The sequence below is a fragment of the Neofelis nebulosa genome, chromosome 6, assembly GCF_028018385.1.
Source record: "Neofelis nebulosa isolate mNeoNeb1 chromosome 6, mNeoNeb1.pri, whole genome shotgun sequence".
Lineage (NCBI taxonomy): Eukaryota > Metazoa > Chordata > Mammalia > Carnivora > Felidae > Neofelis > Neofelis nebulosa.
In genome coordinates this window covers 7,797,781-7,820,051 of record NC_080787.1, presented here as the reverse complement: position 1 = coordinate 7,820,051, position 22,271 = coordinate 7,797,781, and the positions used below count along the sequence as shown (strand labels likewise).

Below are 22,271 nucleotides of genomic sequence, written 5' to 3'. Positions count from 1 at the left end.
TTGTGAAGAAACAATCACCGTAGTAAGTCGAGCTAACGTCTGTCAACACACATAGTTGTATTTTTTTTTCCCCAGGTGATGGGAACTTTTAAGATTCTACTCTTAGCAGCTTTCAAGTACACAGTATGGTATTAACTATAATCACCATGCTGTGTGGTCTCTTTTTTTAGAATAGAGGTACTCTTAAAAAACAACTTGAATTTATTTATTTTAATGTATGTGTCCATTACTGTGAACCAGATAGGGGGATGTGGAGATCATTTATCGTCCCAAGGACAAGTGTGGGGTCTGGGGTGCCTCCATGCCACCACTCACTGTGTTCCTGTGTCTCAGGCGTCGTGAGAGTGGGTGGGGCCCCGTCCTCTTCCTTGTGGGTGACCTTCCTTCACAAGTAAAGGTCACCACACCATGTTTCTCTCTTCTCTGCAATAAAATGCGTCTTTTGAGAATTAATATTGTTTAACGATACTCTGGCCCAAATGATTTTACGCTGCCCTTCCTAAGATGGATATCTTGAAATGCTGGGGATTTTGTTTTTAATGGATTTCTTAAAAGGATTTCATTATTCTTGCAGACTTTTCCCATTGTATCTGAAAGGTTTGCGGATTCACAATAACTCAGATTCCATTGCAGTTTTAATCTTTTGCTGAATTTGACTAACGTTTGTATTTTAATTCTATGAAAACATTTATGTTCATGGCTCCGTAATTCAAGACAGATTTTTTTTTTTTTAAATCTCCCCATGACATCCCCACTGTCTCCAAATACCCTTTCTCTTCCTCAGATGTTAGCTCAATGAGAGTTTTCTGGATTTCTAGTAAATGTCCTGCTGGTTGCCAGATTATGTCAAGGCAGGGCCATCTGGTACCACCTTTTTTTCCAGCTGTAAACACTCCAATAATAAATACAAAGAACGGTCACGATCACTAGATGGCCAGAATCGAGAACGGCATGTAAATCTGTGTTTAGTTTGGGCTGTAAGAGCCCTGATTGTTTCCATCCTATACTTTTGTAATTTCCTGCTCTTAGTGTGCTTGTTAACACGGGCCTCACGTGGATGTGGCCTCAAGAGGTGGGAGAGGAAGTCCTTCGTTCTGTTTCGGGAGCACGAAGCCGAGCAGAGGACGTAATTCTCTCCTGATTCCGTTCAGATGTTGGCCCGCTGCCAAGCACCCGCGCTCATCAAGGAGCGTTTTGCTGTCGAGACTAATTTGACCTTCTGATTTCGGAATTTATTTCTCAAGTTTTGGTATAACCTCCCTAAGGAAGTGGTTTTACAAATGGTTTTGTTGACGAGAGAGAGTCTGGTATTCTCCGGGTTACGCCGTTGCAAGGCACGCTAACGCTGCGGAATAGTGCAGACTGAAGGAAGTTGGTCACTTAAAGAATCGTAGGCGTTACCTTCAGAAATTCACCGGGGCGCCTGGGTGGCGCAGTCGGTTAAGCGTCCGACTTCAGCCAGGTCACGATCTCGCGGTCCGTGAGTTCGAGCCCCGCATCAGGCTCTGGGCTGATGGCTCGGAGCCTGGAGCCTGTTTCCGATTCTGTGTCTCCCTCTCTCTCTGCCCCTCCCCCGTTCATGCTCTGTCTCTCTCTGTCCCAAAAATAAATAAAAAACATTAAAAAAAAAAAAAAAATTAAAAAAAAGAAATTCACCTTCTAGGGGCGCCTGGGTGGCGCAGTCGGTTAAGCGTCCGACTTCAGCCAGGTCACGATCTCGCGGTCCGTGAGTTCGAGCCCTGCGTCAGGCTCTGGGCTGATGGCTCGGAGCCTGGAGCCTGTTTCCGATTCTGTGTCTCCCTCTCTCTCTGCCCCTCCCCCGTTCATGCTCTGTCTCTCTCTGTCCCAAAAATAAAAAAATTAAAAAAAAAAAAAAAAAAAAAAAAGAAATTCACCTTCTAGAGTCCATTACAAGTTCCTTTTATATCGTGTAATTAATCAAATCTCCAGCTTCTTCACTGCCCTGCACCTGTTTCTTAACCTCTTTGATGGTACTGACCTCTCCGGATTGTGATTACTTGACTGTGTCTCCCACCGCACTGGCTTCTAGAGGGTAAGATAGGACCCCCTGGGCCTCCGGAGCCCATGCCTGGTCGGCAGTAGGCTTTCGATAAAGTTCTGTGGCAGTGAAGCGGAATTTCTTGTGTAGTCTGATGTCTCATGCTGGAATTTATTCCTTTTCCTTCTTGATGGTCTTTGGAAGTTTTTGAGAGTGATGACTGGATCTCATTTATGTTTATTTCCCAATCCCCAGCAGTTATAAACGTTTCATGAGTGCTAAATAAATGTTGAATTGACAGCCGAGAATTTCTCCCCCGCCCCCAGGACTTAACTGGGATGTTTTCCCGCCACACCTCTGCGTCTTCTCCCTCTGCGTACCCAAGTGCCTCCTCACCCTTGAGAAGTGGCTCACTCGCCTTTATCGGGCACGTCCCGCAGTGGGTTCTTGTAACTACCTGGTCTTACCTAAAAGAGAAGATAACAACCCCTTCATCAGTACGATACACCAGGCATTCTAAAGTTAGAGCAGAGGACTGCTCCGGGCTGGGGCTGTATTTGGAACCCTCTGCTGCTTTCTTGGAGCGCCTGGCTGCAGCCTGCCGCTGTGACCAGTTCTGGCTGTCGTTGGGAGACCCCACCCTCGTCCTTTCTCCTGAGGAAGACTCTGTGTGAGGTGGACGAACAGCCCCTTCCCTGTCTCCCTGTAGGGTGGTTGAGACAGGCTGGGGTTTTCAAGGAGAATGTTACTGGAAAAAGAGTTACAAATGTGCATCCAATTTAGAAATGGCCTTATTTCCAAGATATATAGATTGGAACCATGAACTGTAGAAACGTGGGGAGCTTGGCCGTATCCCATGTCCCCGTTACCTTGAGAATGAGCATCAGTGCTGATGTGTGTGTTGACCTCTTTGAAGCCCAGTGAGCCACCAGACTGCCTGGGCCCCCATTTTGTATGCAGTGGGAACCTCCCAGAGCCTCTCTTCCCTCTTGGACAGAAGTGGCCTGATGAAGAGCTGCCTGCTGCAAGGCCTTGACCAACAGGCCATGACTGTTACCCACACAGAAAAGAACGTGGCTGTGTCCTCACGGAACATTCTTGCCCTCCTTGTGTATTTATTCTTTGCTTTTGGAGGTTGGTAATACTCGTTCGGTTCAGCTCAGTTGACTTTGACTTGAGCCATTTACGTTTCATGTGTAAACAGTGTATGGAGTGTTGATTATCCATTTTTCTTTCCGCTTCTTTCCTACATTGTATACAGATCATTTTTTTCGCTCTTTGTAAAAATTCGTTTCCTTCTGAATTTTGCCCTGAGTACGTATACGATATATTAGGTAGACCAGTGATCTACATCCAGTATTAGGTTCTAAGTACTTTAGTTTAGTCCCTGCAGCTGTTTCCAATTTTCCACGTTCTCTCCAGCGGCTTTTGGGGAGGGGTGCTTTTCCCGTATTCTCCGTCTCCCAGTCTCCATCCTCTCTCCACTCACAAAAGCACCTCCCTTCCTGCGCCGTCTCTCTCCCCAAGGTCACTTCTCCGTGCCGCGTACCTGCTGAATTCTGTGGTTCAGGTTGTGCAGACTGTTGTGTTGATCCTCCAGTCAGTTTTCGAGGAGTGTAGGGTGGTTTAGTGTTAGTCTGGCTGTATTTCATGGATATGAGACACACAAAAAACTTCCATGCTGTTCCGCCATCTTGGCTCCTCCCTCCCAGCTTCTAAGTACTTTAAATAGGCTGAAGTGCCGAAATATGTACCCACCTCGCTTAAATCCTGTGTGCTAAGTGAGGAACACCTAGCAGAATTAAGAGAAAGATAGAAATGACCAGTCAGACTTGTGTGCATCATATTAAGACTTCAAAGTCAAATCCTTCCCGTCCACATCAGAAGAAGAGCTGAACGAAGCCAATTCTGTCTCTTTCCCCTACTCAGTGAGAGGGCTGTGTCTGTGAATAACCTGTTCTCTCTGAGGGGATGTCAAAAGAAGATACTCCTACCTTTTGGGGACGGTACTTGTGGGTAACCTCAGTCCTGCCATTTGATGTGGCTGCCGGGTCATGTATAGAAACTCCCAAACCTCATTGTGTCCCCTGGAATGGATATTGAGCCTGGATCTTCTCCATGTTGCAGGGGTGAATAGCCTTTCTCAGTTCCTCAGTGCCAACCCGTTGACCGCCACCACCCTTACCCATCTCGACCTCTCAGGGAACGTCCTCCGCGGAGATGACCTCTCGGTACGTTTTCCTTCCCCGCGGGCAGGTTCAAAGACGCTGTATTCCATAAGCCTGGAATAATTTCCAAACATGGCTTTCCTCATCTCCCCTTATAACACTTTCAGATCATTTAGTTACGAGCTTACGAGCTGTTTTAGAGAAAAATTCCAGAGCCTTCCTTAATTAAATGTAGTCTAACACATAGGTATTTTTACCCCCTTCACTTAACGTTGCTGAACTATGAATTCTTTTTGGATATACTTTTTCTGACGGACCTTTTTTCTCTTCATTTGAACCATTATTGCGCCTATGAAAGTTGATAAGAGAGGTTGGAAATGTAAACTGAATGATTTTGTCATTAGATAATACTGTTGAGACAGGTGAGTTTTTTAATAGTTAGTTGGAGGAGGATATGGGCATAAAGTCCTCTCCTATATTCCACAAACATAGTAGGGTGAGTGGAGAGTTGACAATAAATTGGGGCCGCTCTTTAAGGAGCGTGCCTTCTTACGTGTCTCATGTGTGGCTTTCCCTGAAAGGCAAGGAAGATCGCCACTGTCCCTTTTGTAGGATTTTTTCCCCTCTGCCTGATACTCGAAATCATTTTAAGCAATTCTTTTTCCTGGGATGCTGTGACTTTTTTTTTTTTTTAATGTTTGTTTATTTTTGAGAGTGTGAGCCGGGGAGGGACAGAGAGAGATGGGGACAGAGGGTCCGAGGCAGGTTCTGGGCTGACAGCAGCGAGCCCAGCGCGGGGGCTTGAACTCATGAACCGTGAGATCACGACCAGAGCTGAAGCCAGACGCTTAACCAGCTGAGCCACGCAGTCACCTCCCCTGAGGGGCCACGGCTTTTTCCCCCATTTTAGTTGTCACCTTCAGTGATGATTCGTAAATGTGCTCCTTCCCAAGATGAAACAAGGAGTCCAGTGTGAAACCACTAACACATTACAGTGACAAAGTAGAGGACTAGAGACAGCAATAAAAGAGAGTCTGAAGATTAAATAATAAGACTCTGCTAACATAGGGGCATTAGTAGTCACTCAAGAGAGCAAAGTAGCTCAGGACTTTTTCTCTGGCCAGGAGTGGGTCTTGTCCCCCAGCTTGCCTCCGGGGAAGAAGTAGAATGATGAGGCCTGGGTGAGTGGGCCTCAGCCCTAGACAGGCTGATGTTCTGGGATCCCTGCAGCAGGTGCAGGGAGGGGCTTACCCAACCCCGTGCCTTCAGGGCCAGCAGCCTAGCAGGACCTGTCTCTTAGTGTTGGCCAAGTAGGGTCTTGTCACCAACGGAGGGTGATTAGAGCTCCCCCAGCTGGTGGCCGGGAGTAAAACCACAGGCAGAGCCTGAGAGAAGCAGAGATCTTTAGGGAAGCGAGAGCAAATTATTTTTCTGAATCAGAACTTCTCATAATGCACTCTGCTGTGTGTGTGTGTGTGTGTGTGTGTGTGTGTGTGTGTGTGTGTGTCTAGTGAAAGTACTTATAGGCTAATCATTTGCTTTTCTGAGTTCCTTGGTAGAGAGGAGTTTTCTCAGGCATCATATAGCCAAGCTGCTGCACTGTGAGTCTTTGCTAAGGACGAGGGCATCTCAGCGTAAGCTTGTTTGTTTTTGCAAGGACCTGGTGTCATCCAGTGAGGCACGGGACCGTTAGCTATTTGCCTGGTGTTGGGAGCTTGGACTCGGTTGGTTATTGTGGACTCTGGCAGTTTCTACTCAACACGGGGCGATTAGAGAAGCACAGGGCTCTTAAACTTGTTTGATGGTCTTGCACAGGAATAAGGAGAGACTTTAGGCACCGTGACCCCTTGAAAGCTGACGTGTCTTAGCTCTATGTGAGATTAAACCTAAGCGAATAGTGCCGTCAGACCCTTTCTTGTTAGATTTTAGAAGTAACTAAGGATAGAAAACTCACGGTGTTGGACAGAAGAGAGAACAGCCTGAGACCATCTTAGGGTGCAAACTGAAGTTGGTGGATCTTTAAACACTTTTAAAAGTGATTAGCATTTTGATAGGGCGAGTGCTATGCAGGTGATGTTTTAATCTCAGCAGTATAATTAATTAGCATCGCTCCAAAATGATGAAAATGGAGTTAATCAGGAAAACTAAGTCATGTGTAACAAAAAGGGGGCTGGTGGCCAAGAGTTCCTTTGGCCTTTTTTTTTTTTTTTTAAACTCAAACGTAATTTTATTTAAAAAAAAGTGCGTTTTTTTGTGTTTATTCACTTTGGAGAGAGAGAGAGACAGAGCGTGAGCAGGAGAGGGACAGAGAGAGAGGGAGACACAGAATGGGAAGCAGGCCCCAGGCTCGGAGCTGTCAGCACAGAGCCCGACACAGGGCTCGAACTCACGAGCTGTGAGATCAGGACCAGAGCTGAAGTCGGCCACCCAACCGACTGAGCCACCCAGGCGCCCCAAACACAATTTTATTTTAAATATTCTTGGCAATACTGCTCTCGGGGAAGGCAATGGAATGACATTAAATTCTGCTAATCCTCTTGGGAAGAGTAGAGAATGAATACGGGAGGATTTGGGCAACTTCATTTTAAAATATTGACTGTGTGTGTGTGTTTCCAGATCCTAATGTGGTTTTTTTGTTTTTGTTTTTTTCTTTCAAGTCCATGTACAATTTTTTGGCCCAGCCAAATGCCATTGCTCACCTGGATTTATCCAATACCGAATGTTCCCTGGACATGGTAATATTTTTTGATATTGCTCTGGCGGTCTCAGAACAGCCGTTTGGGCGGGATACGGAGGGCTTTGTCTCTAACAAAATATTCCCCTAGATCTAGAAATACTTGGAACTAAAAGTGCCTTCTTTCTTTTTCAGGTCTGTACAGCTCTTCTCCGAGGATGCCTTCAATATTTAGCTGTGCTCAACCTCTCCAGAGCTGTCTTTTCTCACCGGTATGGGTTTGTACCTCCATCACTGTCACCTAGGACTGCCTTCCTCTCAGAGAAGGTTGTAGCGAGGTGGAAATGGAGGGATGAAGGATGCGTGTTGGTTGTGCGTGAAGGAAGGTGACCTTAAACCATCATCTATGAATATGAGCCTTAAAAGTGCAAGTTTTTGTATCTTTTCTCACGGTAGTCTGATGTTCTCGGTGACCCCCGTCTGCCTGTGAGAACTGTCTGATAACTGCTGCTCTTATGTGGACGGGCACTGTCCCTTAATAGAGTACAAACTCTTTAAAATTTTTTTTTAATATTTATTTTTGAGAGAGAGAGAAAAGAGTGTGAGCCGGGGAGGGGCAGAGAGTGACAGAGGCACAGAATCCGAAGCAGGCTCCAGGCTCTGAGTGGTCAGCACAGAGCCCGATGCGGGGCTCGGACTCACAAACTGTGAGGTCATGACCTGAGCCGAAGTCAAATGCTTAACCGACTGAGCCACCCCGGCGTCCACAGTATAAACTCTTTTAGAAGGTACTTCTCAACAATGAACTTGGAAGCAAGTATGAACAACGAGTATAGCCATCCCCAGATGAATGTGTTTGAATTTGTACAAGTGGAGATCTGTGGGTAAAACACAATGAGCCCATTGGCTGCAAAGAATACAGCGGTAGCTTTAAGGACTTTATGAAATGTCTTCGCTTCTCTGACATCACTCCTTTGATGGGGTTGGCTTTGTTTGGCTTTGAGACATTTTGTTTCTTCTTACCTTTGATTTTCTCCCGAAAATATAATGGATTCCCAGGTTATTTCACAGAGTCCGAATAACCAATGGGGAATTTTGCCAAGCCGGAAGCGGGCTACCGGGCCGGAACCATCCCTGCTCCTGTGACCCTCCCGTTTTGTTTTTCAGGAAAGGAAAAGAAGTGCCCCCCTCCTTCAAGCAGTTTTTTAGTAGCTCCTTGTCTCTGATGCAGCTGAACCTTTCCGGCACCAAACTGTCTCCTGAGCCCTTAAAGTGAGTGCTTAGTTCATGTTTTCCACAGCTCTTCTTGGTTTTTGGCTTTTGGGTTTGTTTTTTTTTTTTTTCCTTTTCAGGTTTTTATTTAAATCCTAGTCAGTGGGCATACCATGCAGTATTGGGTTCAGGAGTAGAATTCAGTGAGTCATCCTTACGTACAACACCCAGTGCTCATCACAGGTGCCCATCCAGCCCATCCCCCACCCGCCTGCCTCCACCAACCCTCACTTTGTTCCCTATAGTTAAACATCTCTCGTGGTTTGTTTTCCTCTCTCTCTCTCTCTCTTTTTTTCCCCCATCCCATAGCGTTTCCAGTTGTTTGTTATTATGAATGTGCTTGAGGGAAGGGAAGAAGACACAAAATCCTAAGACAGACAAGGCAGATGAAAATCCCTTTTTCACTTCGGGGCACAAAAAGAAATTACATTCTTTTTGCCTACATCGTGCACTGTTGATATTATTTGCATCTTCTATGAAAAAAAAAGTCTGGGGCGCCTGGGTGGCTCAGTCGGTTAAGCGGCTGACTTCAGCTCAGGTCATGATCTCGCAGTCCGTGAGTTCGAGCCCTGTGTCGGGCTCTGTGCTGACAGCTCAGAGCCTGGAGCCTGCTTCAGATTCTGTGTCTCCCTCTCTCTGACCCTCCCGTGTTCATGCTCTGTCTCTCCCTGTCTCAAAAATAAATAAACGTTAAAAAAAAAAAAAATCTTCCTTTGGTTTGTGACCTTGGCAGTTGTCAGTGACTTTCTTGCAAGTTGTGTTCCCAGGTACCATTGCCTTTATATTAACCTCTGTTGGGCCCGTTTGATGTATATTCATGTGTGTATATATATGTGTTTCAGTTAATATTTATTCTACATATCTCAACTAACCAGAGTAATCTCTATACACAGTGTGTATGCAACAGAGTCAGGTTTTAGGTGCTGTGGTTCCTGAATTACCCAGGTCGGTATAGGCTGTTTCATGTTTTTACTTAGCGGCCATCTTAGGTTATGGGTAATACCCTCGTGGGGGGCCTGGTGGTGGTTAAACTCTTGAGTAAAATAAGGCTCGAGGCTAATTTGACATCCTTGAAATCTCTGTTCTGCATTGCCAGCAATTAATGAAAAGGGCTATGAAATCAAATTCTCTTTGAGCCTAAAGAACATATTTTCAAGTAGTTACGAGTACGTACATTGTCACATACGCTCAAGTGCACGCACAGATTTCTCCTTTCCCCAGCCGGCGTGTCAATGAGCATTTAATTCTTCCCTTGTCATTTGTATGAAATGTTACGATTGATGTCTGCTCTTCATCTTACTAGCAAATTAATCTTTATCTAAGTCGTAAGGTGCCCTTTTTCTTTTTCTTTTTGAGAGGTGTGAGAGTCCTGGTTGTGGTATCTCACGTGGCACCTTAAGACTCAAACAAGGGATGCCCCTAAGAACAGTAGATCCAGGCAAGTGCAAAGACAAAAAACCGACAGTATGGCAGGCCTTTTTTTTTTTCCACATTGAATTAATATATTAGAGGTCTATAAATGTAAGCTAAAAAAGTCTCACGATGAGGCTCTTTGTGTGGATATTAACAAAACTAGCACGATCAATATTCTAAAGGGGGAACCATTATACTTTACTCACACTCATTTACATATTCATTCCACTGCTATTTATGGAGCATTCAGTGTCCCAGATGCAAGGAGGGCATTGGGTAGAAAGTGAATCCGGTCGTGATCCTTGCCCACAGTATACCAACTGGAGAACCGCTTATTCAAAACCGTTTCGGTGACAGGTGCACAGTATTCTCGTTCTTTCCGTGTTCTTGATCCCTGTGAAGTACAGAGTAGCTCTTTGTTGATTAGTGTAATTGATTTTATAGAACATTCCACACCACAGCCATGGATTTCCTATACCGTTTGTTGTAGAGACTTCTGAATATTATACTTCAACGTTAATTTGTAATTGTTAAATCTTGTGACCTGTTGTTATTTATGTGAGCATTTAATCGTGTTCTGTCGGTAGCCTCGTCCACTCTGTGTTTTACTACTGAAAATTTCCGTGTGAGGGAAAAGGCTTCGTGGCTGAAGATTCTGTAGGCAAAATTCTGTACATACATTTAATGGGATGCTGACACTGGGAAAGATAGAACCGAGGTGTTCGGGGTTCCCTGTGAAGGGGCGGGATGGCAGAGAGCTTGCAGAGCGTGACCCTGAACTAGACCCTGAACCGGCTGCTTGAATGTGGGCCGGCACCTGCAGTGTCGATGGCACTTGGGAGACCGTGTTCCGATTCCTGGTTTGCTGCTGAGGAAGCAGAGGCCCAGGAAGCTCAGTAATTTGCCCAAAGTCACGGTCGCAGGTCGGGTTTCCAGAGGAGCCGACTTGGGGATGGAACATAGCACGTAGGAGACACAGGCCGGGTCTTTCTGTTCCCGTGCTGACCAGCCCTTGGGGTAGTCTACGTCTGGAAGGAGACGTGGCCCCGGGTGAGGCACTTGTCTTCAGTCAAGACCACCCCTGAGAAGTGACCGCAGAGGGGGTTCTGCGAGGCGCATCGCAGAGCCCCCTGTTGCCACGGGCTCCGTACATTCCTGTCCCCGCCTCGGTCTACTGTGCCAGGAGCGGGGGGACGGAGACCCTGGTGTGTTGAAGGACCGGGGGTCAGCAGCCCTAAGAGGCTACGCTACAGGGACGCACCATTTTCTGAGAGAAGCCCTCCCAGTTGGGACAGAACAGTGTTCTGCAGGCGGGTCCCACCATTTGGGGGTTCTTCAGAAGCGACACCCAGAATAGGACTGCTTATGTCCTAGTTGCGCCCTCGCTCGCAGACTGGTCAGCCACGGTGAAGCACTTGGGCCTTCGATAAGGAATGTGGGGGCACCCTTCCTCGCGTTTGCTACAGTCTTCAGAATAGCGAGGTTCACGTGCGCCCCAAGCACGCTCCTCGCTCAGAGCGAGGCCCGAGTTCCTGTTTACCGCTCACGCTTGCGCTTTCTTCCCCCTGGTCCCCGTGTGTCTGTGCCCTTCTTCACCCCGCATCACATCGTGCCCTTCTCCCATCTCCCCGACTGTGGACTTCTAATAAACCCATTATGTGTGCCCCTGAGAACTCATAACTAGCACCTCATCTCCAGGGCGGGTGAGGTTAAATACAAATTCCAGTCTTAGCCAGTGTTGCACTAACGATGGAGGATTGAAGACGGTAACGGTGAAGGCGGTTTTTCCATCCCTGGGTTAAAAGTAATCACACTTCCCGCTGTAGGGTTCTCCCCAGTGCGTGCTGGGCTTTGCCGTTCGTTGTTGAGTTTCGTTTTGTTCAACTGAGGGCGGTTGCTGTTGCTGGTTTGTATTTACCAGTCTCGGGAGCCGTTATGTCCTTCCTCATCACGGGCCTTCTGTACTGTAGTTAGGTATCTTAAAGCGCATCATTGGTTCCTCGGCCTTAATCTACAGACGGGAAAAGTAGGAAGAATCTCCCTTCCATCTAAGCATTGTAAAACGATGGTGTTCAAATACGTGGCTAGGTTCTAGAAACTTCGCAAACGGTAGAACTCATAGGGACCTCTTTGGTAATAGGCTAACACTCCCATTTTGCTGATGAGCACCTGAGACAGGAGAGGACAGGGAGGGACCTGTGATGTCCTTAAAGCCACCCCACTGTCAGTACAGAGGTGGGACCTCTGGACGGGCCATGTGGTTCTAGGTCCCAAGTGCCTTCAGCTGCTCAATACCACCCCCAAGAAGAAAAGAGGGGAAGGCACTTTTTAGGGAAAGAGAGGCTATTTAATAATCGACCAGGCACATGCGTGCAGATATCTGCCCAGCCCCTCTCGTCCTCTCGTCGGCCCGTGTTTAGAACAAGGGGCTGGTCAATTGGCATCAGGAGAGGAGAAGAAAGGTGCTCCCCTCCAGCCTCCTTCCTGATGGGTTGTTCTCACCAGAAGCTGCCGAACCAGTGGGTTCCATGCACTGCGGTAGCATTGCTCAGTGGATGAGGCCAGAGGGTCACCAGAGAGGGGATCGCAGAGGCTGGGGTGAAAGAGGTGCCTTCCCACCTGGCTCGTGCCCCAGGGTATTTTTGGAGCATACCGGGTGGAGGTCCTTTTCCTGGGAACATTGAGAACAGGTGGATATGCCTGCCGAGCAAATGTCTTGGTCCCACCCCCGGTCGCTTTCTCCTGTCTGCCTCTTACAGTGATGTGCCCACATGCCCGTTTCCCTTGCTGGAGAGCGAGAGGCCTCTGGGGCTCACCTGTGTGTCCCCCAGGGCCAGGTTGAGGCCTTGTGTCCCTTCAGTGCGACTTAGGGATGTGCGTGCACATGGGAAGTTTTTGCATCAGGCCTGTTGGAGGGAGGCTGTTCGATGTTACAGGACCGACTTGTGAGAGTAGGGCCGGTGCATTCTCTTAGGGACGAGATCCGCGTGATTCGTCCGGCCTCCTGAGCGTGCGGACAGATAAATCCCTTTTCACAGCGCCCTTGTGGTTTGCCCTGAGACCAGCTAGTAGTAGCCGGACAGACAGGCAGGATCCTGGGCTCTCTCCAGACCTGTGCCTCATGTCCAGTGCTCTTCTCACGTCCTGCTGTAGGTGCTTACCATAAGACCCCTCTCCGCAGACAGTAATTTCCCACCCTGGATACCGTGGAGCTTAACTCCCTCATAACCTCTCCCTTAGGGACAGACCAGCAGATGCTTTCCTGCTCTACTGACAATTGCCTAATAATTTTCTAAACAATATTCAAGGTGTGCTCAAGCAGATGCAAGTGGGAATTGATCTGTGATGAGCACAGTTTAACTTCAGTGTGCAATTAGGTGTGCCGTGGGTGTACGCGCATAGGGACGGTGGGCCTGCCGGACTCGTATTCGTAACGGGGCCCGCACCGCGTCACAAGGAGGAACGTTACAGCATCGTTTCCTCCCTGGGCTTGGGAGTCAGACGTGCAGTCGGCCTTTTTTTTTTTATTTCTGAGACAGAGAGAGACAGAGCATGAGTGGGGGGAGGGGCAGAGAGAGAGGGAGACACAGAATCCGAAACAGGCTCCAGGCTCTGAGCTGGCAGCACGGAGCCCGATGCGGGGCTCGAACCCACAAACTGCGAGATCGTGACCTGCGCCGAAGCCGGACGCTCAACCGACTGAGCCACCCAGGCGCCCCAACAGTCGGCCTTTTCAAAACTGAGATGGTGCTCGGTGCTTGGTGCTTGGCCTGTAACTCAGAAACGTGTCCCTTCTTCTCTTATTCGGCACGTGTACATATTTTGGTGCAAACTGTGTCTAACTCGCGTCTAACTTGTATTTTTGTGTTTTCTCCCCTCAGAGCCCTGTTGTTGGGCCTGGCTTCCAATCATAACTTGAAGGGGGTCTCCCTTGATCTCAGCAACTGTGAGGTAAGAGCCCATTTAGACTGTGCACTGGAAGAGATTATAATGGCCTCAAAATTGGCTTTGTCTTTTTCCCGGAGAAAGTGCGATACTGTGATTCCTGAAGGTGTAAGTGAAGCAGAGATACACACGTTCTAGATGTTTCCGATGTTTTGTATTTTGCAAGTTTTATGTACAAACAGCCGCGGAACACCATTCAGAAAGCGTTCAAGTGTGTTTTTAATGACTCGGTTGTCTTTTTTTTGTTTTTTATTTATTATTAGTGCCAGTTGCTTAAGTATTTTATGACGAAGCCTTGAGATACAAAAGCCATAAACTAGCTTTACCGTTATGAAAAATGTAACATACGACATCCCTTGCAAGGGACAGACGCATGTAATGTAACTTGGACTCAGAGAGTGTCCAAGAGAACGGCTGTCATGTTATTTTTATTTCTTAATATCTTGACTTAAAACAGGACAGTTATTACAGCAGTTCCAGACACTTCCTATCAAAGAACACAAAGACGAATTGCGACTAAAAGCCTCTACATTTTAGAGAGTGCCTGAGCGTTTTCAGTCTTGAGACTCTTAGTTTGTGCAGAGATCAGTAAGAAAATGCCCAGGTACAAACTGTGTGGTCCCTTTGGGGCCCAACTTGCCCCAGCACATCAGACTTGGTTGCTTCTTGTCTGGGCTGGAGGTGAGGTCCCTTCGTTCCTGTTCTGGGCCCACTGTTCTCTCCGTCTGGCTTGCCGTGTGCCTCTTCTTCCCTGAGGCCTCCCTCTCCGAGGATCTAGCTCAAATCCAGTCTCCTTTATGCCTGCATCAGGCTCCTGGGGTTCGATCGGAGTTTGGCCTTTACTAGCCCTGCGGTCCCGGATGAGTTAGATGATAGCGTGAAACCTCAGTGTCTGCGTCCGCAAAATGGAGACAAACATGAGTGCCTCTTCTGGTGGCTTGTTATGGGGTTCAAAGGAGCCCTTCTTTGCAAAGTGCTTCCTGGGGCATCTGGGACATACGTGGGTTGTTTGCGCTCGTCGTTTATCTGCCGAATTTCTCCCCTGAATGCTTCAGCCCTTCGTGATCTTGTTCTCTTCTGATCGTCTGCTGTTGAATGATGGCGACGTGCCTTTGGACGCTGACCCATATGGCGTCCTGCATAACTGTTCAGTTAGCGCACGCGTGCTCTCCCAGCGAGGCTATCACTTCCCGAGGATACTCCTGCGTCCTGTTCATTTTGTGTTTCCCTCAGCTCCTAACAGAATGCCAGGTGCCAAGCCAACGCTGAATGTTGCAGAGCATGCTGTACCTCTCTGAAAATTCTAGAAACTGGCGAGGATGAAATGATACCAGGAAAATTGTTAGTGCAGGATTTTTTTTTTTCTAATTCTGAGCTGGTGCGGACACCGACTGTGTGCAATTTACTAGTCATTTTGTTTGGGGAAAAAAGAAAAGCCAGAAAAAACAAAAAAACCCCACAAAACCCCTAAAAACCTGCATCGTCAAATTTTAATGTGTAAATCGGTGTTCTTATATTTATAAAGACAGACTATATAATAGAAACCAAGTCTGGTGGTATGAATTCATTGTTCACCAGTACTTTCTTAAGGGATGTGGCAGTAATAAAAATTTTTGTATGGGGGGGGGGGTGGAGAAGAACAGAGATGAGTAGGGCTACGCTATCAAAAGACAAAAAAAGCCAGTGGGTTTCACCTTAATTGCTCTGTTAGCTCACACTACTAAATTAGCAATGACCCAAACGTTTTACTATCCTGATGAAATATAGTGATTGCTATCAATATACCATCTTCCATTTAATTATCTGATCAAAACTGGAATGGACGTAAATGATCATCTGGTTCCCATACTTAAGGATGAAGAAACCGGGGCGCCTGGGTGGCTCAGTCGGTTGAGCGTCCGACTTCGGCTCAGGTCACGATCTCGCGGTCCGTGAGTTCGAGCCCCGCGTCGGGCTCTGGGCTGACGGCTCGGAGCCTGGAGCCTGCTTCGGATTCTGTGTCTCCCTCTCTCTCTGCCCCTCCCCCGTTCATGCTCTGTCTCTCTCTGTCTCAAAAATAAATTAAAAACATTAAAAAAAATTAAAAAAAAAAAAAGGATGAAGAAACTGAGGTCTAAGGAAGCCGAAATAATCCAGTTTACTAATGGCAGAATCATAATGAAAGTATGCCTGCCCGATTCTTGTTAATTACATAGGTAATTATTAGAACATTACGTATGATTAGACATCTTCTTCTCAAGTAAGTTGTTCGGTACCATATGCCCAAAGAACACACCTTGCTCTGTGGCTCGTTCTGTAAACTCCATCGTAATCCCACTGGGAATACCTTTCAAAGACGGTTGTATTTGGTGAACCATATAAAATCAACTTTTTTGTAGGTCAAAAATGGCAGACCTTTGGCGATTTTAAATGGTTCTACCAAGTGGCTAGTAGACTTTTCCCTTTATAAGTTTCCTCTTATTAAGCCAGGAATCCAGACCCAGTGATTGCTCTCTGCTGGTAGCGCTGGCCATTATGGTGATGACAATTACAACTTCATTTTGGCCACTCGTTTACGGATTATATGATAACAGCAGCAGTGCTGAGATGGGAGCCCTTAAAACTACCCTGGTACCACGATCTCCCACTGTCTTAATCCTTGAATCGCAGTCCTGGTGGCCATTTTGATAAAGTCACATGTTATAGTGCTGCTCGTGGAAGTTGGTGAGGCACAAAATTATTTTTCTAAATTAAGGTGTCTTATCACATTTTTCTTCTTACAGACAGGTGTCCAAATCTAACGATATTTCACCTTACTCCTCTCCGTGGTCTAGTAAATCTGTCCTGTAAAGGCGTTAGGGGTTATGGTATTATCTGCGTAGAATGCTTGGCAGTTTGGCATTCATTGCTACCCTTTAATTCAGGGTTTATGTAGTGCTCTCAGAAAAAGTTTTTCACCAACTTGGAAGTTTAAAATTATGCACTTCAGACCATGTTTGTGAGTTCGTGCATCACATCGGGCTCCGTGCTGACAGTGTTGAGCCTGCTTGGGATTCTCTCTCTCTCTCTCTCTCTCTCTCTCTCTCTCTCTCTCTCTCTCTGCCTCTCCCCAACTTGTGTGTGCTCTTCCTCTCTCTCAAAATAAATGAATAAACTTAAAAAAAATGACACACGTGTATCTGTTTTCTGTTCATGCCCTCTCTAGCCATAGTGACACAGACCCCTTTACTGTTAGTTAGCATGCCAGTCAAAATCATGCAAGAATCCAGCACTTAACATTCCCTTATGATCAGATAAATTCTCCACCTGTGGTGGTGAGCAGTGAAACTTCTAGCACCATGCCGTCTTGGAAGTCATTTCCACAGAGATGACTCACTCAAGATGAGGGGCTGATAGACCTGTCTGAGCTGTAATACTGGACGGTTTCTGATGTGGGCACTGAACAAATTCATCATCCCCTGATGATGCCTCTAATGCTACTGTCTTCCCAAACCACGGAAGCAAAGAACAAATAGCAAATACCTTGAAGTCGTTGTATATTTACAAGTAAATAATTTTATTGTGAAACAGCTACTTTGCACTGATGAATTTTTAAGTGATGTTTGATGGGTGTTACAGAAAAATAAATGACCATCATGTAAGATGGTGGCTGAGTTTATTGGGAGGAGAGAGGAGAGGAACTTTGAAGTCAGAATTAAAAGTGTCTACACAGACGGGGCGCCTGGGTGGCTCTGTCGGTTAAGTGTCCCACTTCGGCTCAGGTCATGATCTCATGGTTCGTGAGTTCGAGCCCCGAGTCAGGCTCTGTGCTGACAGCTCAGAGCCTGGAGCCCGCTTGGGATTCTGTGTCTCCCTCTCTCTCTGCCCCTTCCCCCACTCATTCTCTGTCTCTCTGTCTCTCTCTCTCTCAAAAATAAATGTTAAAAAAATTTTTTTAAAGTGTCTCCGCAGATGAAAAGGGAATATAGTCCGTGATATCGTACTAACGTTGTATGGTATCAGATGGCGACCACACTTACTATTGTGAGCATTTCACATAGTTGTCGAACCATTATGTTGTATACCTGAAACGAGTATAAAACACTGTGGGTTGACTACACTTGGGTCGTTTTTTAAAAGTGTCTACACAGGAAGCTTAGAATAGCTTCCGCTTAAGCAAGTGAGTTTTGATTTTACCCCTGCGGGTTCCTTCCCTGTTCGTGCTCTCCTTTCCCCATGGGTTGTCCTTGTGGTTCCTACAGTGTTTCTGTATTTCCCTGAAGGAGGCGTTTCACAGTCATCGGTTCGAACGAGAGAGGCGATTTCTACTTACTGCTGTTAAAAATAAAAGTAGCACGCAGGTACTTAGAAATTACGGGGTTGCTTTCCTTCGACACAAACGTGGTCATTTGGAGACTTAAATCCAAACGTTGAGGCTGTAACCTTTTGCTCGGTGGGGGGCTAAGCTAATAAGTACTGAAATTAACCTTTCATTTACAGGTAACTTCTCAACCTACAGAAAAAAAAAAAATCTGTGTTTCTTCAGGCGTTACTCTCGAATTATGTTATCAGCCCATTTGGTCTTATCAGTACCAAAAAGGAGTCATCTTTTTCTATCAGAGAGGGAATCCAAGTAGTTAGGGAAGACCAAAGAGGGTCAAAACTAAGGGTGGGTACTTTGGACTCAAAAAGGTCCCCTTTGATATCTGGCTCAGCCGCTGGTCTTGCCTTCTTTCATTCAGCCTTTGTCTCTCACCTGTGGGATGGAGATTATAATAGTTTGGGGGACAGGGACAGTATTTGGCACAGTGCCAGGCCTGGCCGTGAGCCATTATCTGGGGAGGAAGGGGATTACTATAGCAAAGCCTTATTTTGCATGCCAGAATTTACATCATGGGTCAGTATTGCCTTTCTAAGAGGTTTTACTTAGAAGCTTTATAAATATTCTGTCTTTCCTGAAACCTTTTTTGGAGTCGCCTTCAAAGCTGTCTCAAAGCTTTCGAGGAGGGTTTAGTCTCATCAATTTCTAGTCATACCCGATTTCTTTTTTTTTTTTTTTTTTTTTTTTAATTTTTTTATTTATTTTTGGGACAGAGAGAGACAGAGCATGAACAGGGGAGGGGCAGAGAGAGAGGGAGACACAGAATCAGAAACAGGCTCCAGGCTCCGAGCCATCAGCCCAGAGCCTGACGCGGGGCTCGAACTCACGGACCGCGAGATCGTGACCTGGCTGAAGTCGGACGCTTAACCGACTGCGCCACCCAGGCGCCCCTCATACCCGATTTCTGACACAAAACCGTGTCCCCCTCGACGGCCCGACTTGCCTCTGGACGGCCTGCAGCTGACCCCCATTCACTCACTCTCCACGGGTGAGGATTCAGCATCCGTGTGGATGTTCAAAGAAATGTGTTCCATTGCACGCAAGGTCGGTTCCAAAAGAGGTGTTTCAGAACCGCTTTACACGGCAGCGGTGAAACTGGCTTCCGTACGTATTCTCCCCACGTACCTGTCTCCCTGAAAGCCGGTCTTTCTGGCCTGTGTTGAGAAATCCCGACTGCCTCATCGCCCTGCTTCAGAAGAAAGGGTGAGTGCTGGCCCTGAATCCTTGAAGCTTCATCTCCTTCCGAGTGAGAGAGACCAGTGTCCGAGACTTCAGAGGAGACGCGAAGGCTGATTACGATGGCTGCGAATTAGTCGTAGGGCTCGGCGTAGAACTAGCTCTTCCAAGGAGAAACTTTCCTGCACGTTATCCCACAATTCCTGGCAAGATGCTTTGAGGATGCGTTCGAAAAACACGCACCAGATCCTAACATTGTAATCCTAACAGCCGCAAGGGAATAGACACTTTGGAGGCAAGGGCATCCAGGCTGATAGCGGTTCACCCAGCTTGGAGGTGACAGGCAGGTTTGCTGTGCGTGTGGCAATCCCTGCACCCCCCCACCCCCACCCCCCGCGCGGATCCGTTTCCTGTCGGGTGGGGTGTGGGCTGCAAAGCAGAAAGTGTCTCAGGGCAGGAAGCATATATGAAACACGCAACTGTTTGCACCTTGGAAATGACTATTTAGATGCATCTTCTTTAGGTTCTAAATTGCCTTTTGGCATCCAACCCCGCTTAGCAGAGAGGACATTTCGAACCCGATCTTGTCAAACCACTTTTTGTCCTCGGAGAAAACCTATGCTACGCAGTTTTACGTGAGAAGATTTCCCAGGCTAAAAATTATTTTTTTAATTGACACATTGAGACCCCCCCCGTAGAAGAAAAAGTGGTAATTTTGGGGAGGGGTTATTTTATATTTAAATCTGTAATATTTGCTGCATCTTTTTAAATGGCAAGCGATCTTGAGGAAGGGCAATGAATTATTCAAAGTTCTCTCCAGATTTCAGTTGTCCTCGCTTATGCCCGTTTATGGTTGTTTGGGTATCAGATAGAACTGTTTGCTTAGAGTAATATCTGAAATGTTCACCTTCCTTGAGTGAGAGGGCACTTCTCTCTTGAAAGAAGCCTGAGTTTATTTTTAACATTTCCAAAAGTATTCCGTGATTCAGTCCCATTTACTCGTCTTTGATCTTGCTTTCTTTTAAATAACGCTAGTGTGTGGGATCCGAATGAGGGTGATTTAAAAACAAGTTTTACGTGCACACATGCAGACACAGCCTCTGATTATGCAAATTCACTTAAAAGGATTTTCATTTACAGTAATGGAAAAGCTTTTACTGTTTTGGGAAAGCTTTCGCTTTGGGGGAGTTTTAGGCGTCTAATAACCTATGAATTCGATCAAATGTTTTTGGTAACTGAAGATCAGTTATACTCTTAGTTAAATTTTTGATCTTTGTTTTGGGAGAATTTAGTTGGAAGTGTTTTTCTCTTTTGCTTCTTTACATTGTGTGTCCATAGAGGCTTCAGCTTCTCTGTTGTGCTAACTGCTGATAACATGTTTTTATTTTTTTCTCCTTGGGCTTTCCTTAGCTTGGCCACTGTGTAAGTACTTCATCGATCAATAAATTAGGGTCGGGTGATATATTTGGTTGTTCTTGAACTATTGGAAAATGTTTTATGGGTGTATGCTACAAACATTATCAGTCAAGTTCCAGAAGTAAACAGAATTGAGCACTTAAGTGTCACCTATATTTTCCAGACCCGTAAATGGAATATTTTTGCCATACTTTATAATAATAACCAGCAGAGATTTTCTTGTAGAAATTTTACTTCTCAACAGAGACGTCACTAACAGCAAATAATAAAACTGTGCAGACTTAGGCACTTATGTTTATCTTCTCAAAAGCATAATTTTTTCATGCTCTGAAAATGAAATTATGTTTCTTTGAAGTGTTGGCCTGAAGTACTTTTTTGCTTTAACTTTGACGCAGTCTGAATATACATTCACTTCTTCGAGCATGAACACGCTGTGATCTGGAGTGGTGCTTCTCAAAACTCGTCGTGGTGGAGAGCTTGCTGGTGGTGGTGGTTTTTACGTTTCCGTGCTATCAGAAACCGATACTTTTGCAACAATGTCGTAAAATCAGAAACCAATACTTTTGCAACAATGTCGTAAAATCAGAAACCGATACTTTTGCAACAATGTCGTAAAATCAGAAACCGATACTTTTGCAACAATGTCGTAAAATCAGAAACCGATACTTTTGCAACAATGTCGTAAAAATTTAATGTCGAAAAGAGACACGTGAAAAGGCAAAAAAATACAAGCCCTCAAGTTTTACCAGTTGATGCAACAGGCCCAAAATTCTTATCACTAAGGTTCCTAAAATATTTGTTGTCAGTTTCTGCCCGCACTTTGCCTAAGACCGGTGGCAAGAACTTTGCAGACTCCCACCGGTCCGGGGACCACACTTTGAGTCGTAGCAGGCTGCTGGGGTCAGCGTAGAGCTGATGTGCTAAAAATGGGCTCGGGGCAGTTGGGGAAGCTCGAGAGCACCTAGGAATGCAGCCGGGGGTAGTGAAATGGGCCTGTTGACCCTTGGCACTTGCTCTACACTCTGGGTTCTAAGGCCCTCAGCTGTGGACTTGGTTGGTCTTTGTCTCCCCGGAGTGTGTAGACCAGCCTCCTGGGGAGGTCTGCCTGTCTGTGATGCTCCCCTTTGCAGTTCACGTCAGGGCCCCCAGAGTAATCTGCTGTCACTGCAGAAGGTAGGGAAGGCTGAATTTAAACACCTCGACCGAAATACTTGTGAATGAAGAGGCGATCCCCGAAGTCCGTGCAAAGCTCTGTTTGACACCCAAGTAGCCGGGAAAATTGGCCAGGGTTTGGTTCCGGGTACCGTAAGACTACTGCATCTAAAATAGTGAAGAAAGGATTCTCTCAATTCTTACCTCTAAACCTGAACGAGTAGCATTTTTGCATTATGGTATAGAAGTTTAGATAAATTTTAATTTTCTTACATCAAGAGAGAAACCACCCTGTTCCCTTGGTATATAGTAGGTTCCCAATAAAGGATAGCTTCTTTCCCTTATTAAATAGTAAGTTTGCCGAGCAGAGGGGCCACAGCTCGGGAAATCTGCATCCTTTACAGGGTAGTAGGAACTCAAATAGTTGCTAAATGGAACACAAAAGATACTCTGATCTCTAGAAACAGGCTTTTGGTTTTGTCGAAAAGATGCAAATTGAGTTTTATAGGTTGCCTTTCTCTTTAAAATAAATTAGGTAATGATAGGAAAGGAAATTAATTTTGCTGTAAGCCAACCATAGTAATATTTGAAATTAATCTAACATGTTTTTCTTCTATGGCTCAAAGAGTTTATGCAAATCGTTTTGTAATCCCTGTCAGCTGTTTACTTTGTGGTAGACCTCAAACCCTTTGTGTTGGGTGACTGGGGATGGGTCCT

At 46.1% G+C, this 22,271-nt stretch overlaps 1 protein-coding gene across 13 annotated transcripts in view; it reads left to right on the top strand.

Annotated features, from left to right (window-relative positions):
• Positions 1 to 22,271, top strand: part of CARMIL1 (capping protein regulator and myosin 1 linker 1) — a 314,075-nt gene that overhangs the window by 181,840 nt on the left and 109,964 nt on the right. For all 13 annotated transcript variants that reach the window (XM_058732802.1, XM_058732804.1, XM_058732800.1 and 10 more), the window contains 5 exons: positions 4,127 to 4,230; positions 6,825 to 6,902; positions 7,037 to 7,113; positions 8,009 to 8,113; positions 13,408 to 13,477. In XM_058732802.1, the coding sequence (XP_058588785.1) occupies positions 4,127 to 4,230; positions 6,825 to 6,902; positions 7,037 to 7,113; positions 8,009 to 8,113; positions 13,408 to 13,477 (434 nt within the window). The remainder of the gene's footprint in view (positions 1 to 4,126; positions 4,231 to 6,824; positions 6,903 to 7,036; positions 7,114 to 8,008; positions 8,114 to 13,407; positions 13,478 to 22,271) is intronic.